At 43.3% G+C, this 20,058-nt stretch overlaps 1 protein-coding gene across 6 annotated transcripts in view; it reads left to right on the top strand.

The window, feature by feature from the left end:
• The window catches only part of STOX2 (storkhead box 2), a 176,211-nt gene that overhangs the window by 126,229 nt on the left and 29,924 nt on the right, over window positions 1-20,058 (top strand). The window contains exons 1-4 of one of the 6 annotated variants that reach the window (XM_044225641.1): window positions 13,951-14,156; window positions 14,527-14,665; window positions 14,738-14,845; window positions 14,952-15,072. The exons of the other annotated variants lie outside the window; for them this stretch is intronic. Coding sequence (XP_044081576.1) covers window positions 15,048-15,072 — 25 coding nt within the window. The 5' untranslated portion in view covers window positions 13,951-14,156; window positions 14,527-14,665; window positions 14,738-14,845; window positions 14,952-15,047. Of the gene's footprint in view, window positions 1-13,950; window positions 14,157-14,526; window positions 14,666-14,737; window positions 14,846-14,951; window positions 15,073-20,058 lie in introns of those variants that run through there. 6 annotated transcript variants of the gene reach the window in all.

Genomic DNA, 20,058 nt, shown 5'->3' with positions numbered 1-20,058 from the left:
ATAGAGGATGTAATATAGAATCAAAGGTTTTAGCATTGAAATCTAGAATAACCAAAATTAAAAATTATGCAAGGGCTCGATACAGAATGGAGCTAATCAAAGTCTGGACTTGAAGATCAATCAATGGAAGTTATTCAGTCTCAACAACTGAGAACAAAATATTGAAAGAAAAAAATCAACAGTTCTCAGGGGATGTGGGACAATACCAAAATGTCTAACATTTTTGTCATCAAAGGTCTAATGTGGTCTGAAAAAATACTTGAAGAAATAATGGCTAAAAACTTTCTAAATTTAGCAAAAGACAGACTTTCTGATTCAAAAAGCCCAGCAAATTTTAAACAGGATAAACTCAAATAAATCCATTCCCAGATACATCATAAATTGCTGAAGGTTAAACAGGAAAAAATCTTGACAGCAGCTAGAGAAATATGATATATAATAAAACAAGTAGAATGACTGCATATTTTTCTTTAGAAACCATGAAGGCCAGAATGGAATGGAACAATATATTTTTTAAAAGATTTATTTATTTATTTTTAGAGATTGGTGGGGGGAAGGGACAGAGGGAGAAGAAGGAGAGAATCTCAAGCAGACTTCCCCTGAGCACAGAGCCTGGTGCAGGGCTCAGCCTCATGGCCCATAATATCATGACCTGAGCTGAAACCAAGAGTTGGGCACTTAACCAACTGAGCCATCCATGCACCCCATGGAACAATATTTTAAAAATATCCAGTGAACATATCCTTCAGATACAAAGGTGAAATAATGACATTTTCAGTTAAAATAAAACAAAACAAAGAAAAATTCACTGCCAGAGACTTGCTCTAAGAGAAATGCTGATAGACAGAAAATACCAGAGGAAAACTTGGAACATCAGGAATGAAAGAAAAGCAACAATGTTATGTATCTGGCTAAATATAGTTAACTTTTTTTTTCTTAAGTTCTATAAAATATGTGTAATGATGAAAAATGTATATAAAAATATAACATATTAAAAAGGTGTTGAACTTTGCAGTGTGTATAAATGTATATATGAGTGCTGAACTTTTCAGTGTGTATATACTATAACATAAAAACAGGAGAGTAAAGGAACCAATATGGTGGTAATGTTTTTCACTTGAAGTGAAGTAATATATTAATTCTAATCAGACTATGAAAAGTTAAACATATATACTGAAATGTTTAGAGGAACAACTAAAAAAACTATATAAAGAAATTAATAGAAACTCAGGTGAATTAAAATAGAATAGTAAAAAGTATTCAAATATTCCAAATGAAAATAAGAGGAGAACAGGAACAAAATGAGGGTAGAAGCATGAAAAGTGGTAGATCTAAATCCCAACATATAAACAACTACATTAAATATAAATGGTCTAACATACCAAATAAATAACAGAGACTGTCACAGTGAATTTTTTAAAAGTGACCAAGGGATATGTTGTCTACAAGTAATACATTTTAAATATAATGATGTGACTAGGTTAAAAGTAAAAGGTAAAATGACATACCTTGTAAACACTAATCAAAAGAAAGCTGCAGTGGCTATATCAATGTCAAAAAAAGGAGACTTCCGAGCAAGGGAAATTATTGGGGATAAAGAGGATTGTTGCACAAAAATGAATGGGTACGTTTACAAAGATGACACAAAAAGTGTATGTACTTCTTCCACCATACACAAAAATCAAGTCAAAATGGAATTAATACTTTAATGTAAGACCCCAAACTATAGGACTTTTAGAAGAAAACAGGCAGTTTCATGCATTAGTCTTGGAAATTATTTTAATGTTTTCCACTGAATGATTTCAGTGATTTTAATGATTGTCATTGGATTTGACACCAAAACCACAGATAATGAAAACAAAATTAGGTAAGTTGGACTAAATCAAACTAAAAAACTTCTGCACAGCAACAAAGTCGAGTAAAAGTGCAACCTCTAAAATGGGAGGAAATATTTATAAACCATATATTCAAGAAGAGGTTAATTTCTAAAATATATAAGGAACTCCTATAACTCAGTGGCAAAAACAAAAATAAAAAAAAACTAACAACCTGATTTTAAAATGGGCTAAAGGCTTAAATAGTCATTTCTCCAGAGGAGACATGCAAGTAGCCAACAGGTATATGAAAAGATGCCAACCCCACTAACCATCAGGAAAATGTGAATCAAAACCACAGTGGGATATTGCCTCATACCTGTTAGGATAGCTATTATCAAAAAACAAAACAAAACAAAAAAGACAAGTGCTGGTGAGGTTGTAGAGAAATTGGAACTCTTGTACACCATTGGTGGGAATCCAAATCGTGCGGCTACTGTAGAAAACAGTGTAAAATTTCCTTCAAAAAATTAAAAATAGAATTTCCATATGATCCAGAAATACCACTTCTTATTTACTCTGAAAAATTGAAAGCAGGATCTTGAAGAGGTATTAGCACTCCTGTGTTCCTTGTAACACTGTTCACAATAGGCAAGATGTGGAGCAACCTAAATGTCCATGACAGATGAAGGATAAGCAAAAGATCATACATACATACAATGGAGTATCATTCAGCCTTGAAAAAGAAAGATATTCTACAATATGCAACAACATGGGTGAACCTGGATACCATGCTAAGTGAAGTAAGCCAGTCATAGAAGGATGAATACTGCAGGATTCTACTTAATATATCTAAAATAAGCAAACTCATGGAGGCAAAGAATAGAGAGGTGTTTTCTAGGGACAGGGGGGAGAGGGGAGAAATGGGGAGTTGCTCATTGATGATGTGTATAAAATTTTAGCTTTGTAGGATGAATAAGTTCTAGCAATCTGATGTACAAGATGTGCCCCTGGAGAACAGTATTGTATTGTACACTTAAAATCTGTTAAGAAGATAGATCTCATGGTTAAGTACTCTTACAAAAAAATTTTGTCTTTTCAAAAGAATGTATTAAAAATATTTGTACTTAATAACAGAGCTTTAAAGTACATGAGACAAGATAGGACTAAAAGAGAAATAGATTATTATAGTTGGGGACTTCAACATGAGTCCTGCAGTAATTGATAGAGTAAGTAGGTAGAAAACCAGTAAGAATATAGAAAAACTGAACAATATCATTAATCAACTAGATCCAAATGACATTTTTAAAACATTCCTCCTCAAAATAGCAGAATATACATTCCTTTCAAATCCTCAGAGATCATTCACAAAGATAGATGATATCCTGAAACATAAACCTAAAAACAGTTAAAAGAATTGAAATAATTCAAAGTGTGCTGTTTTACCATAATGGAATTTAGCTAGAAATCAACAACAGAAAGGTAGCTGATAAATCCCCAAATACTAGGAAATTAAACAACCTTTTCTAAATAATCCATGGATCAAAGAGGAAGTCTCAGGAAAAGTAGAAAGTGTTTTGAGGTGAACAAAAATGAAAATACAACATATCATAATTCATATAAAGCAGATGAAGTAGGGCTTAGAGAGAAATATATAGATTAAGTGCTTATGTTAGAAAAGAAGAATAGTTCTGTAATGAACAACCTAAGCTTTTGCCTAAGGGAATGAGAAAAAGAAGAGCAAAACAAATTCAAAGCAAGCAGAAGGAAAGAAATAATAGAGTAGACGTCAAGGAATTTCAACACAAAATTCATGGAGAAAGCCAATGAAGTCAAAGCTGGTTCTTCAAAAATAGCAGTAAAATTGATAAACCTCTAGCCAAATTGGCCAGGAAATAAGATTCAAATTGTGAATATTAGGAGTCAAAGAGGGCATATCCTTACAGATCTTATAGACATTAAAAATAAGTGATTACCGGGGTGCCTGGGTGGCTCAGTTGCCAAGCATCTGCCTTTGGCTCAGGTCATGATCCGGTGGGGTCCTAGGATTGAGCCCTGCTCCCACTTCCCCTGCATGTGTTCCCTCTCTTGCTGTCTCTCTCTATATAAAATAAATAAAATCTTTAAAAAAAAAAGAGTAAGTACTACAAACTTGTCTGTGCACATACATTGAACAATTTAGATGAAATGGACCAAATCCTAGAAAGAACATCCTATCAGAACCCACTCAAGATGAAGTAGGTTACCAGAATAGTTCTCTATCCTTCAAATGCATTTAACTTACAGTTAACATTTTACTTCCAAAAACTCCAGGTCCAGAAAGTTTACTACCAAATGTTTATGGAAGAAATACCACCGATTTGACATGAAAAGAGAAGAAGAGGCAACACTTCCCAACTCATTTTAGGAAACCAGCCTTATCCTTATGCCACAACCAGACACAGATAGTACAGCAAAGCCACACACCAATACACCTCATAAACATAGATGCAGAGATCCTCCAAAAAATATCAGCAAATTGAATCCAGCAATACACAGAAAGAATAACAAACCATGACCAAGTGGAGATTAGCCCTGGAATGTAGGGTGAATTCAGCATTTGAAAATCAGTTGTTGTAATCTACCATGTTAAAAAACTAAAGGAGGGGGAAAAAAAAATCCCATGATAATATCAATTGATTCAGAAAAAGTAATCGACAAAATTCAACACACAGTAATGATAAAAGTTCCTCATCTGGGAATAGAAAGCAACTTCCTTAACCTGGAAAAAAAAAAAAAAAAGAACATCTACAAAACTCTGCTGCTGACATCATATTTAATAGAGAAAGACTGAACGATTTCCCCTTAACACTGGGAACAAGACAGGGATGTCCATTCTTGCCATCCCTATTCAACAACATGCTAGAATTCCTAAAAAAAAAAAAAAAAACCTTCCTATAGAAAAAGGAACTAAAAGCCTTGCAGGTTGAAATAATACTGTTCCTATTTGCAGACAACATGAGTGACCATGGAGAAAAATCTCAAGAAATCTATGAAAAACTTCTAGAAATACACCGCTCAGTGGATTGCAAAATGACCTCGCCAATCTGGAAAGTAGTTTGGTAGTTCGCTGTAAAGGTAAATACACTCTTACCGTATGACCCAGAGATCCCATTCCTCCTACATGCAACAACATGGGCATATCACTTGTTTCCAGGGGTTAGGAGTGTTTTGGCAGGGATGAAGGAGTTCTGGGAGGGAGGGGGTGATGGAATTGTTCCATAAGTCTGACTCAACCTGATCTTGGTATAACTACACAAATCCACATAGGTGTTAAAATCCATAGATGTTGGGGCACCTGGGTGGCTCAGTCATTAAGTGGCTGCCTTCGGCTCAGGTCATGATCCCAGGGTCCTGGGATCAAGCCCCACATTGGGCTCCGTGCTCCACGGGAAGCCTGCTTCTCCCTCTCCCACTCACCCCGCTTATGTTCCCTCTCTCACTGTGTCTCTCTCTGTCAAATAAGTTAATCTTAAAAAAAAAAAAAAAAAGAACAAACCCATAGATGTTGAACATTAAGAAATTCCTTGATTTGGGTATGTTAATTTAAGAAATTTACGTCTAAAAATTATAGGTTTTTATGGTAATAGTGAATGGTACCTGATATTCTTGTGCTTGCTTGTTGATTAACTAGATCATTATTGTCCAGTGAAACTTTCTGAGATGACGGAAATATTCCATATATGCCGAGCCCAGTATGGTGCATACTGGCCCCGTGTTAGCTAATGAGCACTTGAAATAGAGGAACTAAAATAAATGCATTTACTTATTTATTTAAATATTTTATTTATTTATTTGACAGAGAGAGGGAGACATAGCGAGAGAGAACACAAGCAGGGGGAGTGAGAGAGGGAGAAGCAGGCTTCTCTCTGAGGCAACAACCCAATGCGGGGCTCGATCCCAGGACCCTGGGATCATGACCTGAGCTGAAGGCAGACACTTAAGGACTGAGCCACCCAGGGGCCCCGAGGAACTAAGTTTAAATTTATTTAATTCAAATTAAATTAAAGTTAAAAACAAAAACAAACATGGCTAGTACCTACTGTATTGGACAGAGCAGATGTGGATGAGTGTATAATCACAGGGATCACTAAGCATAGAAATTCCAATTTTTTTATGCATTCGTTATAGACAGATAATAGACAATATGGCTTATATTTTTTGACTCCAGAACTTTATGATTTTTTCCCCCTAGTTTCGTAAACACTTTGTGAATACAAATGTACACTCTGACTTCCTTGCAATGACATGTGGAGATGACATTGAAGATTGGACTAACGTCAGCCAAAGCAGTTAGCGGATAAGTAGAAGTCTGTGAAATGACTACTTAGAGGAAACCCAAGCCCACATCATGTTATTGTTGTTTTTCCGTCAACAGCTATTTGACTGCTTCAGGTGCTGAAACCACTGTTTTCAGACACTTTGTAGAATCCAGGAAGTACAGTCCAAATCCTGTTCTCACTTGAGTCAGTTGGAATAGTGTAGACGTGCGAGTCAGCCCAGGGTTTATGGATGTGTCAGACGAGCAGCGCGCTGGAGGGACCCCAGTTCCCCCGAAGCGTGTGTTTGGATTAGTGGCTCCCCCCTTGCGACAGCATTCTGTTGGAACCTGTAACCCAGGCGTGCGGAGTTCAGCTCTGTGATCGAAAATGTTTGGCTGGGGTATTTCTTTACACTCCGTCTGGACTTGGTTTGCCGTAATTTTCCCCCACTTATTCATAGTTTTCTTGGGGAGGTAGCGCGATACCTTCTTTTCATGTGTGTTGACTTTTCATTCTTCAGTTAATTGGAAGCACCTTGAGGTCAGAGGTTAGTTCTATAGATACGTCTCCTTTTAAAAAATATGGGAGACTTTGCAACGTTCTTTTTCTCTTTCTTTCTTTCGTTCTTTTTTTTTTTTTTTCTCCTGATTCCATCTTACAGAAGAGGAATGCAGCCCACAGAGAGAATAACTTGGCCATAATTAAATAAGCCAGTGATAAAGTAATTCAGTTTCTCCGCTCTTTGACCTTCTAACGAATTCCAGCTAACAGAGCTCTGGGACTCTATCATCGTCTGTCTTTAAAGCTGCAGAAGTACGGAGGATGACTTTGAAAATGAATTGGGAAATACCACTTTCTGGTGTGTTTTCACATGTAGTTGTTGCCTCTCCAATTGGGGTCGTATTCGCCTCCGGGGACTGGGACTTACACTGCAAGTTTATACAACCTCGAGACAAATGTGGACAGGCCTCCTTGAGCTGCTTCCCTTGTAGGTTTCGGAAAGTCATGTTGAGTGATGTTCGGTGGAAACGTTTTTTTAAAACTTTTACTATTAAGACAAAAAGTGATATATTACAGAGTGTACTATATAGCTTGCCTGAATTTGGGGAAGTCTTCAAAACAGAATCTTTTTCCCAGGCTTACTGTGTGGGCTTTCTCTGGGCCCACATCCCTGTCCTCTGAAGTTGAAAATACTGAGTTCCACTGCCTGTGATGTACTAGGTGACTTTCCACCCAGGGGGTGTTGGAAACGAATAGTCCACAAATGCAGATGCTTTTGTAATAAAATTATAATGGAATTATATGACATTAAATTAAATTTTATCATCTCATTTCCCCGTGTCTTCCCCTAGTTTTTTTTTTAATAAAGATTTTATTTATTTATTTGACAGAGATCACAAGTAGGCAGAGAGGCAGACAGAGAGAGAGGAGGAAGCAGGCTCCCCACTGAGCAGAGAGCCCTATGAGGGGCTCGATCCCAGGACCCTGGGATCATAATCTGAGCTGAAGGCAGAGGCTTAACCCATTGAGCCACCCAGGTGCCCCTTCCCCTCATTTTCTTAAAGTTTAGTATCAAAACATCAAATTTAAAATCTGTCTTTTACCTGAAAACTCCTCAGCTCCCAGTTTTTTTGACTTCACTTCTATCTTTTCCTTCCGTATCTTCTTTGGATGTTGATGAGAAGAACCAAGGGCAGAAAAATAATTTATACCACAGTGAAGAATGGAAAGTTGGACATCTGCCTGCTTCATTTATAATAGCCAAAATGCATCCAGAAAAGGCTTAGAATTTAATGTTCTTTTAATAAATTTTACAAGGTATTGCAGAATAATAGAGAGATGTCTGCATTCGGAATCAGGACCTCTGGGGGCTACCTCTGGCTTTGCTACCAACTCTCGGTAACCTTGGGCAAGTCATCCCCCCCCATTTGGACCCCAGGATTATCCTCAGTCAAATGTTGATATACAAGATCACTTTCCCTGCCTTGTCCAGCTCATAAAATATCATTATTGTGTCTTCCTAATGTCAGGAGAATTGATCTAATCCAAAGACTTTTTTTTTTTTTAAGATTTTATTTATTTGAGAGAGAGCAAGCAAACGTGTGAGTACACGAGCAGGGGAAGGGGTCCAGGGAGAGGGAGAAGCAGACTCCCCATGGAGCAGGGAGCCTGATGGGGAGCTCGATCCCAGGACCCTGGATGTGGGGCTGGATCCCAGCCCGAGATCATGACCGGAGTCGAAGGCAGACGCCTAACCAACTGAGCCACCCAGCTGCCCCAAATCAAGACTTTTGAGGATTCTAGGAAGTCATGTAGAATAACTTTATTCTTCACTCTGTGGTCCTGCTGGTGCACCCCACTGCCTGCAGGGATACCACAAGTCTGTTTGTTCTTAAAATACTTAGTTTGCTTGCCTGTGCTCTGCAGCACTGAACACAACCATAACTGCAGTGTCTTCTGCCACCCTAACAACAAGCCACTCACCTCGGTACACCCTGGCCTATAAAGCCCTTGAAGACTTCAGAACTTTCTGTTTCTGAAATCACTTTCGTTGAATTTTAAATTTGTGCTTTTTTTTTTTTTTTTTTTTAAATCAGCGTTCGTGCAACCGGGAAATTCTGGTCCATTATTGGTGCCCAGGGATTTCTCTTCAGCAGATTTCTCCTCTTCCTTTTATTTCTCAATTCAAACTAATATTCTACTCTGGGCACCACTTCAGATGTCAGACTATCACCCGAGCCCAGACAGGCTTTTGGATCGATTCTGGGCAAGTCATGGTAGGTGTACACGATGCTTCTAGAAATGCATTGTGAGTGGTACCTTTAATATTTCCTGCTGGACCTTCTGGACAGTCCCTTTAGGAAACAGAAAAGTATCTCACATCTCTGCACTTCTCTGTGTTCCTTGTTCAGGCAGCTTCTTGCTCCTCCCAACAGGCTCTTCGGTTGTGTTGCCCTTTCATTACGTTCTCTCTTTGGGTGTGTCCTATACTCTGTTCCCTTGGGAACCTAAATTTACAGCATGAACAGCACCTCCGCCCCCATAAGACCCCGTAATGTCCTTCTCGGACAATTTTCTGCTCTTCAAACTCTTATCTCAGTCGACTGCTCTGGCTTTATCTGTACCCATCTCCTTCAGCCCTGCCGGTCCAGCAAGGTCAGCCGCCAGCCCTTCTCCAAAGCACCTTGTACTCTCAAAGCCACATGGTCCCTCAGCACACTGCTTTGCTGCCTCGAAAGATCCCCAGGTTTCTTCTCCCTCCCACTTTGCTTACCCATCTTCGGGGCCACCTCAGCTGCCACCTCCTTCCTTGAGCCCTGCCCAGTTCCCACTGTGCTTCCGGCCACCCTGGTCTTGGCTCAGAAATCAACAGGTTTCTTTGGTCTCACGGTACGCTTTTCCTGTCTGCCTTGAAGGACACAGAAACGGACACCGAGCTGTGGGGCTGGACGCTATAACTTCATCAGCAACAAGCAGGGTCTTGCATGTCGTATTTAAGAAATGTTTGTTGACTTGAGCTACATGGAATTAGGATAAGTTTAGTGTAATATTGTTGCAGACTAGGATTTTTTCCCCTCCTCCATTCGTATGTTCTGGCAAAGCAGAGAGAGTCTTGGCATTGCAGGCTTCTGCGTGGTGATGGGAGGTGCAGAGAAACCCCCGCGGGAGGCAATGTCTGGTCATCCTGTCAACATTCCGTCCCTCTTATGGGCCACCATAAGCTTATAAACACTTGTTTTTGGAGAATGAGGGTTTCCTGCAGGGGTAGTGCTTCTTAGGAGGACACTAACATCTATAACAAATGCCAAGCGGAATTCATTGCTAATACAACCTGGGTCATTTTCTAATCCATGAGAGACCATTCTTAACCTCATCTTAGGCCACCCCTTAGCCTCCCCTCCTGTGCTCCGGGATGACCGCTCAGCCGCAGGCAGGTCCACCTCATGCTTCCCCCACTCCCTGCATCAGCATCTCCATTCCTGGCTTCATACCTGCCCTCCCCGGGACATTCGCTCACTCAGCACGTGCCTACTTTGTGCCTACCGTTGGCTGGCCACGTCTCCGGAGCACATCTATAAACACGAGGCATGCAGAGACTCTCTTCACGGAGCTCATGTTCCCATGAGTGTGCCTTTTCTCTTCTCTCTCACCAGCCCAGATTTTAGGAAAGATTTGCCTTTGCCTTTGAGCCACTCTTGACTTTGCTGGCCAGGTGCTTTACTCCAGAATTCTCAGAGGCACCTGCTAACTGCTCCTCCTCTTGGACAGACACTGTCTTGTATTCTTTGTGCTTTTGATGCATGACTATCTCATCCCCTCAAGTGTCTTTCAAGCTTCTTGAGAGGAGAGACCATGTCATTTGCTCCTAAAAAAGTTTGCGGGTACCAGTGTACGTAGCCTGTGTTAGGTGCGCTGTTGAAACACGTTCAGGTCTCCGTACTTACACTAGGACTTTGCACCTGGGTGCCCAATGCATATTTTTAACGGATTGGAGAGTCTTGCGGGCTGCTTCAGACTGTTGCCCTTGAACTGTGCTCCTCCCTCTGGTCATCAAAGCATTCTGTAAAACCCCACGTGACTGGGTCACGGGAAGGTGCTCCGGTGTGGTCCTTTGCCAAGGAACCAGTCCAGTCTGGTGTCAGGGACAGCGCCTGTGCACACCTCCTCCATGGAGCACAGCACCTCCAGGACAGTCTGTGGGAAGTTTGTGAACCTTTACTCGGACACCGAAGCTGTTGTTCAAAGGAGCAAGAGGCACCAGGGGAGGAGGAGGACTGCTAATAACGTCTGTGGATTTTTTTTTTTAAAGATTGTATTTATTTATTTGAGGCTTTTAAGGCACTGAGCCACCCAGGCGCCCCACGTCTGGATTCTTGAGTTTATCTCCCCATCAGACTGGTATGGAAAACATCAGAAAACATCAGGCCTTTCTCGCCTTTATTTTATGATGGATTTTGTCCATCATCAAACTCCCTATGCTTTGAGTAGGGCAGCAAGATGGGCTTATGGTTACCGGGTTGGCTGATCAGTTACCGTCCTCCGCACCGCCCTTCAGTCACTCTGGCGGAGGGGTGAGGCGGGAGGGCAGCCCATCCCTCCCCGCAGAACTTGCAGAGGTAACCACGGTCCCCTCCTGTGAACTTAATCTCCCTGGCCTCATGTGCTAATGAAGTGAATGGCCTTCCATTTAAATGTAAAAATAGAGGTATAGGTTTAAAAAAATTGTTTGTAGTGGTAATTTTATTATAATAGTCGAGAGGCAATATGTGTGTTGGTTAAAAGCGTGGGCTGTTAACTCCAGGAAACGAACTGAGAACTGCTGGAGGGGAGGGAGTGTGGGAGACCGGGTAACAGGGTGCTGGGCACTGAGGAGGGCGCGTGATGGAAGGAGCATTGGGTGTCCCTTGGAACTGATGAATTTGTAAATTTCACCCTTGAAGCTAAAAATACACTATATGTGAGCTAACTTGAATTTAAATAAAATCTTGAGGGGCAGCTGGGTGGTTCAGTGGGTTAAAGCCTCTGCCTTTGGCTCAGGTCATCATCCCAGGGTCCTGCGGTCAAGCCCGGCATCAGGCTCTCTGCTGGGCTGGGAGCCTGTCTCCCTTCCTCTCTCTCTGCCTGCCTCTCTGCCTACTTGTGATCTCTGTCTGTCAAATAAATAAAATAAAAATCTTTAAATAAAATCTTGAAAGAAAAAAAAAATAAAGTCCTTCATTAAAAAAACAAAAAACCAAAAAACCCAGCACAGACCCTGGTGCCTGTTGCCCGGAGTTTAAATCTTGCTTCTGCCACTTAACTGGCTGTGGAAATTGAGGAAGACAGTTAATCTCTCTCTCTCTCTCTCTTTTTGAAGATTTTACTTATTTATTTATTTGAGGGAGAAAGAGAGCATGAACAGGGAGAGGGGGCAGAGGGCCAGGCAGTCTCCCAGGTGAGTGGGAACCCCAAAGTAGGGCTGATCCCAGGACCCTGAGATCATGACCTGAGTCGAAGTCAGAGGCTTACCTGACTGAGCCACCCAGATGTCCCAGGTTGAAAATGGGGATAATAACAATAACTTTGCTGGGTCCTTGGAAAGCTTACATGAGATTCTAATATGGATACAGGGGACCCATGTCTAGGTAGAAACCTACATATTTGGATATTAGAAATTTTGAATACGTTTTTATGGTAAATTTCCGTCTTTGGGGGGCATTTTTTTCTTTATCCATTTATTTTATTTTTTTTAAGATTTTATTTATTTATTTGACAGATATAGATCACAAGTAGGCAGAGAGGCAGGCAGAGAGAGGAGGAAGCAGGCACCCTGCTGAGCAGAGAGCCCTATGTGGGACTGGATCCCAGGACCCTGGAATCATAGCGGGAAGGCAGAGGCTTTAACCCACTGAGCGGTCCAAGTGCCCCTCCTTATCCATTTATTTAACCTTTTCTATATCACAGAGGAAACTGGAAATTTTAGCTATCAAGTGATGGTCTGTTGGCCCAGAGTTTCCCCAGAGGGTCTTACCTTGTCAGAGCTAAAGGTATCTCTATTTAGATCTTACTTTTTATTATCTTTATGACACAGTTACATCTCTGCACCTTAAAAGGCAGGGGTTTCTTCGGTGTACTTTCTAACCTTGTAGTGCTCAGACTGTGCCCCACAGGAATGGGTCAGAGCAGGTAGGAGGGAAACCACGAGGGCAGAGGACTTAGAAAATGTCAGATGGTTGGAAGAGTTGAAGAAGTTTTATTTAACAGTGTTAAGACCAAGTGTATCAGTCGGTCACTAAATGAGCCTGTAATGGGCCTACTTACAAAGTGTCTCAAACCATAGGCGGTGGGAGAAGTGATTTGGAATGTAGGAACGGGATTTTTATTTGTAGCTGCTTCATGAGTTGTCGGGCAGAAGAGGGTCATACATTTTTTATTTTCCGAGGGCAGAATGGGAATCACTGGGGGGGGCGGGTCATAGGACTCAGCTTGGGGAGGGAGAACCTTCGTCTTGGGGGTGTTGGGGGTGGGGTAGGCACAGGCTCCTGCGGGAAGAGGTGGACCGAGGATGTGGGGACTTGGCTGTGCAAACAGCCTCCGCCCCCCAAATCTACTTGGTTCCTGTGTATTGGGTCGTTTCTCGGCCCCTGTTTGGTTCCCGAGGGGAGACACTGTGAGAGGCGCCCACGACGGCGTCATTTCTTTGGGGTCAGTCGGACCGGTCATCACTCACACAGCGGACTTCGCTTCTTCCTTAATGATGCTTTTCCTCCAGACTCCATTTCTCTGTGGCTCGAACGTGACTGCCGAGCCGCCTCTCCTCCTCTCCCCTCTGCGCACCCCCCTTTTCCTCTCCAGTTGTTTACATGCGGTGTCTCATACTCTAAATAGAGACGAAATCATTTTCTCTATGGTTCGGGCTGTGTGTGTGTGTGTGTGTGTGTGTGTCTATAAATACGACACGCACACGTGTGTGTGCACGCGGTAGTCGGTGCAGGGCTCATGATACCCAAACAGTGCCCCGAAACATGCCGTTGCATACAAACACACTATGGGGGGGGGGTTGTTTTGTTTTGTTTTGTTTTGCCTTTACTGATCTCAGACGCAGGATTTTTGTTTTTCAAAAAAGCAGAGGAAACGGCGATCCAGAAAACCAGGCGAAGGCCTGCCCCCGGTGCAGTTCCAGGGGTGTTGCGAGCTCAGGAGGGGCGTCGCAAACGAGTTCCTGACATAGTGACCTCATTCCCAACACTGCCTCCCCGGGCGGCCGCAGAGGCTGCACCCGGCGGCGGCGGCGGCGGCGGGAGCAGCGAGCGGCGGGGCCGCCTTTGCTGCGAGCCTGCCGGCTGTGCCGGGAACGAGGAGGGCCAGGCTTGCAAGGGCTTGCGCGGAGACTGGAATTTATGACAAATAGCTCACTGCAGCTAAACTTTGATCCAGTGTACAGTACAACCGCCTGTTACACACAGGAGGGAGATGCGTCCTTCATCACCATGAAAAGCCAGGCTTAAAAAAGAGAGAGAGAGAGAGAAAGAGAATGGGTCAGGTTTATAATTACAGACTGGTGAGTATCTGACGCTAGATCCATTTTAATGCGTGTGTGTGTGTGTGTGTGTGTGTTTCCTTCAAGCATTTGGAGGTGTGTGCCCTTTCCTGCTGTTCTCATGATGAAAAAAATATCTGAATTGGTGCTCAGTGCAGGCACCGGAGGGGACCTGGGCCCCTTGGAGAGGAGGATGTACCCCTCACAGCCCCGGGCCTGGGGTACAGTCCCAGCCCGGAGTCTCCTTGCTGCACAGACAAAGGAGCCTGCACCGACAACCAGAGGCTGTAGCTTTTCTTGGAGCGATGACTCATTTCAGTTCACAAAGGATTCTGGGCAGGGTAGTGAGAAGTCAGGTTGGCTGATCCGTCCCTATGACTTCACTTTGCAGAGAACGAGGCGGAAGCCGAGTGACATTGCAGATTCCCGAGGCACTGCAGCCGGATGTTGGTTCAGGGCGAGGGGCTCTGATGTGTGGGACAGGCATGGGACAGATCCCAGCTGCTCCATGCCAACAGGATGAAAGAATGGTAAAGAGGATTTTTTTTTTTTCTCCTAAAATCCTTCACCAGCAAAGTACATTCACAGAGCCTCTTTTTAAGGTGCTTTTGGCCAGCTTTTGAAGCGAACTCCAACCAGTATCTCGAGCCCTGAATTGTAAGAAGAGCCGAGAGTTCTGGCACACATATTTTAAAAGTAGATCCACGAAGGTAAAGTACCAGATTCCCGTTGTGTTCCACATGCCCTCAGTAGCCCATCTGAAATGCTCCCTGGGGCTATGATGACTCGGAGGTTTACTCTTTCTTCTTATTCCAGATTCTAGGAGTTCCGTTTCTGTTACTGGCTCCTTCTTGTGCCTGGACGTAAGCCCCCCTAGCATGCACCAGGCTTTAGCGTCAAAGCTACCCGGGGATGGAGCCAGTCCAGAAAGGGTCAGGTAGGTTTCCCCTGCTTTTCTTTCAAGAGTTGCTGTGTGTGATGCAATATGGTAAAATGTCTACGCCCACTCTGAGAAAGGTGCGCTGTCCTCTGCAGGGCAGTCTTGCTGTTATAACCCCGTGCAACCGCCGTCGGAGGCAGCAGAAGTGCCTCACGTAAGCTGCCCACCAGATGCATGATTCATCCTCAGTCACGTCAGAACTGAAAAGTCAGACAGCTGTAGGATCTGCAAATAGGGAATAATTAAACTGCTCCAGATCTCCGTCATCTGTGGTCTCTCTTCCACTGTGCGGATGGAGGCATTCGCAAAATACTACTTGACATCTTTTTCTTCTCAGTTAATATAGGCCCTGAAATCTGGCGTGTTCTTTGGCCCGTTTACCTACATGCAGTGCACTAAAATCCAAGAGCGCCTAATTCATGCGCTCGGGGACTGTTTCCAAGACTAACATCAGATTGAGGTGGATGTTTAACCACGAAGGAAGCAAGCCTGTTTCTTCCAAGTCTGCTTGAGGAGTCAAATTATTGCAGAGCTGTTTTTCGTCCAACATCCGCGGGCTTTTCACAAGAAAGCTTTCTCTTTTCCAAACAGTGAGTTGGCAGAATGGGGTCCTCCAAAGTCCATTACCTGTTGTGTTTCCAGAATGAAACCTGGCATCTGAAAGCATGGTTTTACCATCCTCTCGAATTTATGGGTTTAGCAATCAAAGGATACCGAGGATACTAAATCCCTTCTGTCATTTGTAATAATAATTAGAGCATTTTTAAATGCGAACTAGATATGGGATCAGCTCCTTGAATATCTCTTTCCCCTTTGCTTTCATATCCATCCCCATAACCCACCCTTTCGTGGAGGGGAAGAAATCATGCTTCCTCCCTTCACGGTCAAAGATGGCCCTTCTGTGTGACAGTGCTCTGCATCTTCCAAGCGAAGTGGAGGGTGTCGAGTCAGCTTTAAGGGATGCTTGGTGACATCCTAGTGTGCTGAGAATATACAGTAATGATATAAGGTCCCCGCAACCAACAATTCCATTCATCCTTAAAGACCTTATTCAAAGTCTCCCTCTCCCATAAAGTTTTCCCTTATTACTCAACAGGAGTTCATTTCTTAATGCTGTTAGAGAATTACTATTTCTCTCTATGGAGAGATGAGTATAATTATATATTAATAAATTCCTATCGTAGGAGTTAATTTGCTAGTCATTCCTGTATTTTCTTGTGTCTCTTCTAAGGATGTTGTAAACAGTAATTTGAATATGTTAGAATTGCTGATATTTTCACACATTTGTATTATGTTTCCCCACCTAAATCATAAGCTCCCTGAAGGCAAGGATCCAGATTTAGGCCTTTCTCCACAGTGCACGTCTCCTGGCAGTTCCCTGCACGTGGAAACCACTCAGGAAATAGTTGATGGTGAAGAGTTGAAAGTGGCAGCTTTAAAAGCATTCATTTGTCATGGAGGGTGAGAATGATCTGTTTTGTTCATTTTAAGGGTCTTCCCGGAGCAGACTAACGTAGGGTAGACGTTGGGAGTTCAGACCCTAGAAATGATGACTGGACTTAACCTTAGGAAATGATTACAGATGGTGCCACGTGCTGCTTGTAAAGGGTTGTTACTGTTCAGAACAAACGTGAACATGAGGCCCTTACGTGGGGGCATTGATTATGGTTTACTCGATGAGGAAGGGTATTATCCAACAAGTCATCCGTAGGTAAGCAGTATGCCAAATTCTGAATATTTATGTGAAAGTGACTCTCCTGAATCCCACAGGACATGTTCCTTACAAGAGGTGACGATCATGGTTCTGTCAAACTTTATATAGCTCTTGGTGTATTAAGTGTGCTCAAACCCAAGTGCTGAGTTTCCTTTCTTGGGGAAGAGATTGGCCCAGCCGAACTTTTGAAATAGGCCCACTTTCTTTGGTGTCCTTGTAACTGTCTACGCATACAATTCCCCGACTTCTGGTGCCCTCCTCTCCAAGGGTCCTGGGGTCATGCATGCTTCCCGTTTGCTTTCAGACCATTCCCCCCAGCCCACTAATACATGCCAAATGCTGTATGTTTCCATATATATATCTTAACTTGCCTGCTTCCCAGTCAAGCTCTTCCATTTGCTCAGTGCTCATGCTCACATTAAAACCCAAAAGGTGAGCAGTCCAATAAAATTAATTCATATTAGTGTAATAAAGACTGTAGCCTCTAGGCCTTCTTGCAGATGTCTCAGTTTTGTTTAAAAAAAAAAAAGGTTTCTTTTTGGGTCCAAATGATTTTCCTTTCGGTAGAAATTCAAACACCATGAAAGAGTAAATTGAATACATTTAATAGGCTCAGGGAAGGCAATTATAATACTATTCCTATTAGCCAGATATGGTTTGGTCCCAGGGACAGTGTAAGCATTCAACATCCCCATCTCCTTTAATCCCCTCAGCTCTGTAAAGTGAACATCCCTTTGTGCCCTTTACCAAAGAAGAAATTGTGATCTCCCCCCCACCAAATTAAATAATTTGTTCCAAATCCTACAACTAACGAGGAGCAGACCTAGGCTTCGAACCCGCAGTGTCAGCTGTGGAGTCCAAGGCCTCGGCCCCTGTCTCGTGATGCCACACTTCGGAGAGAAAAGCTCCTCGTGGGCACAGGGAGTTGGGAGTGTTCTCGGTGGGTGTCATCCGGCCTCTGCAAGCCTTCCTCCCCGTAAACTCTTACGTGTTCTTTCCTACCAGCCTCCGTGGCTGCTGGAAGGGGAGCTAAGAGAGTTCAGCGGCTGGGGAGTCGGTAGCAGTCATTCAGTATAATTTTGCTGTAATTTGGGGACTGTCAGCATTTATATAGGGTTGAACTGTATCTAATTGGGCCTTCTGGCATAATTGCATTGTGGAGGAATCCGTCACAGTGCGGTTGGCGTACCTGAACGGGCGAAGCAGGGACTACAGAGGCTGAGAACAGCTGGGACGAGTCTGACTTGTAAACAGTGGAAGCGAATGACCCTGGGGATGTCGGACCGACGCATTGAATTGTTGCTGAGAAACAGCATCAGTGGAACCTGCGGCGTCTTGGATGGCTCTGGTGTTCGACTGGGTTTTGGTACAGGAGGGCAGTGGAAGAGAAGCACGTGGTAGCTTCAGAGAGGCACGTCGATTCTGTCTTGCGTGACACACGTCTGGCCAAGAGGAGGAGGGTGCCACGTTCCACGGGACTCCCGTTGGCCGGGCGCGTGCCAGGGTCGCGGAACCTCCGAGAGGTCTTATTAATGGCTGTCAGCTAGGACTGGCATGTCAGCGTGGTTTTATCCCGGTGGTAAATGGCTGTAACTTAGCCCTAGATGAGCGACTAGAGAGCAAAGGGGCAGCCGGTGATGGAAACGTCTGACAGTAGCCGGGTCTCAACTTGCCTGTCTGTACGTGGAGTACCTTGGTATTCAACAAGCATGTGAGTGCGTGCTTGTGAGTAACACACTTCTAGGGTTTACTCCGTAGTGCCCGCTGTACGTCGCACGTGGGTCAGAATGTAGAGCCTGAGCAAAGCTTTGAATTCCCGAAGCATGTCATTGGCCTGATGTCTCGTATTTCCATCCTAACTTCTCAGTGACAAATCTCTTGCAAGAGCGGAGTGGTCCAGTGGCTTTGGTTAAAAATGATTAACGAGGTGCCGGTGGTCATTCCTGGTGATGGTGACAGCAGACTCCCTGTAAGGGGGCTCTCAGCCATCCCGGTCCATTAGTCACCCTCCTCTACCCCATTCTCCACCCACCCACCCACCATTCTCCAGATGCTTAGCCATCTCTGCTTATCCGGTAACGATTTTCTTTATCAGTGGTCAGATCTCAGGAGCAAGGGCAATAGCCACTATGACTAAGGAAAGCTTGTAGATTGAGGAAGGGAATGGGTTTCTCCTATAAGCCAGTGAACTGACTGATTTGTCATTGTACCTAGTAGCTGCATGTCTACGCTAAGCAGGAAGATTCAGGGGATGTGATGGATCTCAGCCCATGTGTGTGTTCTTGCGTGCGTGCGTGCGTGTGCGCCGTAGACCCCTGTGTTTGCTCTTGTACACCGTCATGCAAAGTTTCTTAGTAAAGTCACAGGTGGCGGACACCATTCACTTGGGCATTACTAATTGGAGCCCCCCTTGTACATTTCTCTTTTAAATTAAGACAATTTATGCAAACGATAGCTTCGGAATTAGACCTTCTGTAAGAGACCCGTCACATATTGAAATAAAGCACCAGGTAACTTTAGAAAAGCTGTTGTAGAATTTCCAAATATTCTAAAATACCTTATCTTAAAAAAAAAAAAAAGTGTCATCTTTATGGCCATCAAGGAAGGATTGCAGCGAAGGCTCAGCCTTAAATTTCTGAAATCAGTGGCATTGAAACCAAACCTATAGTACACTGGTAAACGGGCCTTTTTTCAATGCCAGTTTCCTTTTAGATTTCAAATGCGAACATTTGTAAGTCAAGGATAGTAGTTTGGTTTCGAGGGAAAACTATTTAAAATGTCGCAGCCTGTGAGTTCATGGGGATGTACGTGCTGCCCTCCTGCGAGGGGGTTGCTGTCTGCTGGGGAGGGTCTAGGAAGGGAATACGTGTTCTTCTAGAGCAGCTTCTTAAAAAATATTGTGGTAGACCCTCTGTTGAGAGAACCAAACACCACTCATACATAAAGTTGGGGTAAATAAATTGAACTACATTGTAAAACCCAGGGTCTGTCCGATGTATCAGAGACATTGTTCATGTAACCTCCAAGAGCTTCTGATTTCCCCAGGTTCAAGGGTGTTTCAGATAAAACTTGGCATGTCAGGAGTCCTGTGAACAGTTCATTCAAAGGAATACAGTTGTATTGCTTCTGTGCCCACTCTACATTTTATAGGCATGTTTGACCATTTTTATGAGTCACAGTGTCTACTGCATGTGGTAATTTTATTGACATCTATAATTTTAACTTTAGTGTTAATTTTGGCAACATGGAGAACAAAAACAGGCGCGCTT

This window comes from Neovison vison, chromosome 11 (genome assembly GCF_020171115.1).
Source record: "Neovison vison isolate M4711 chromosome 11, ASM_NN_V1, whole genome shotgun sequence".
Classification (NCBI taxonomy): domain Eukaryota; kingdom Metazoa; phylum Chordata; class Mammalia; order Carnivora; family Mustelidae; genus Neogale; species Neogale vison.
The sequence above is the reverse complement of the archived record's forward strand: the minus strand, read 5'-3'. Positions and strand labels throughout refer to the sequence as shown.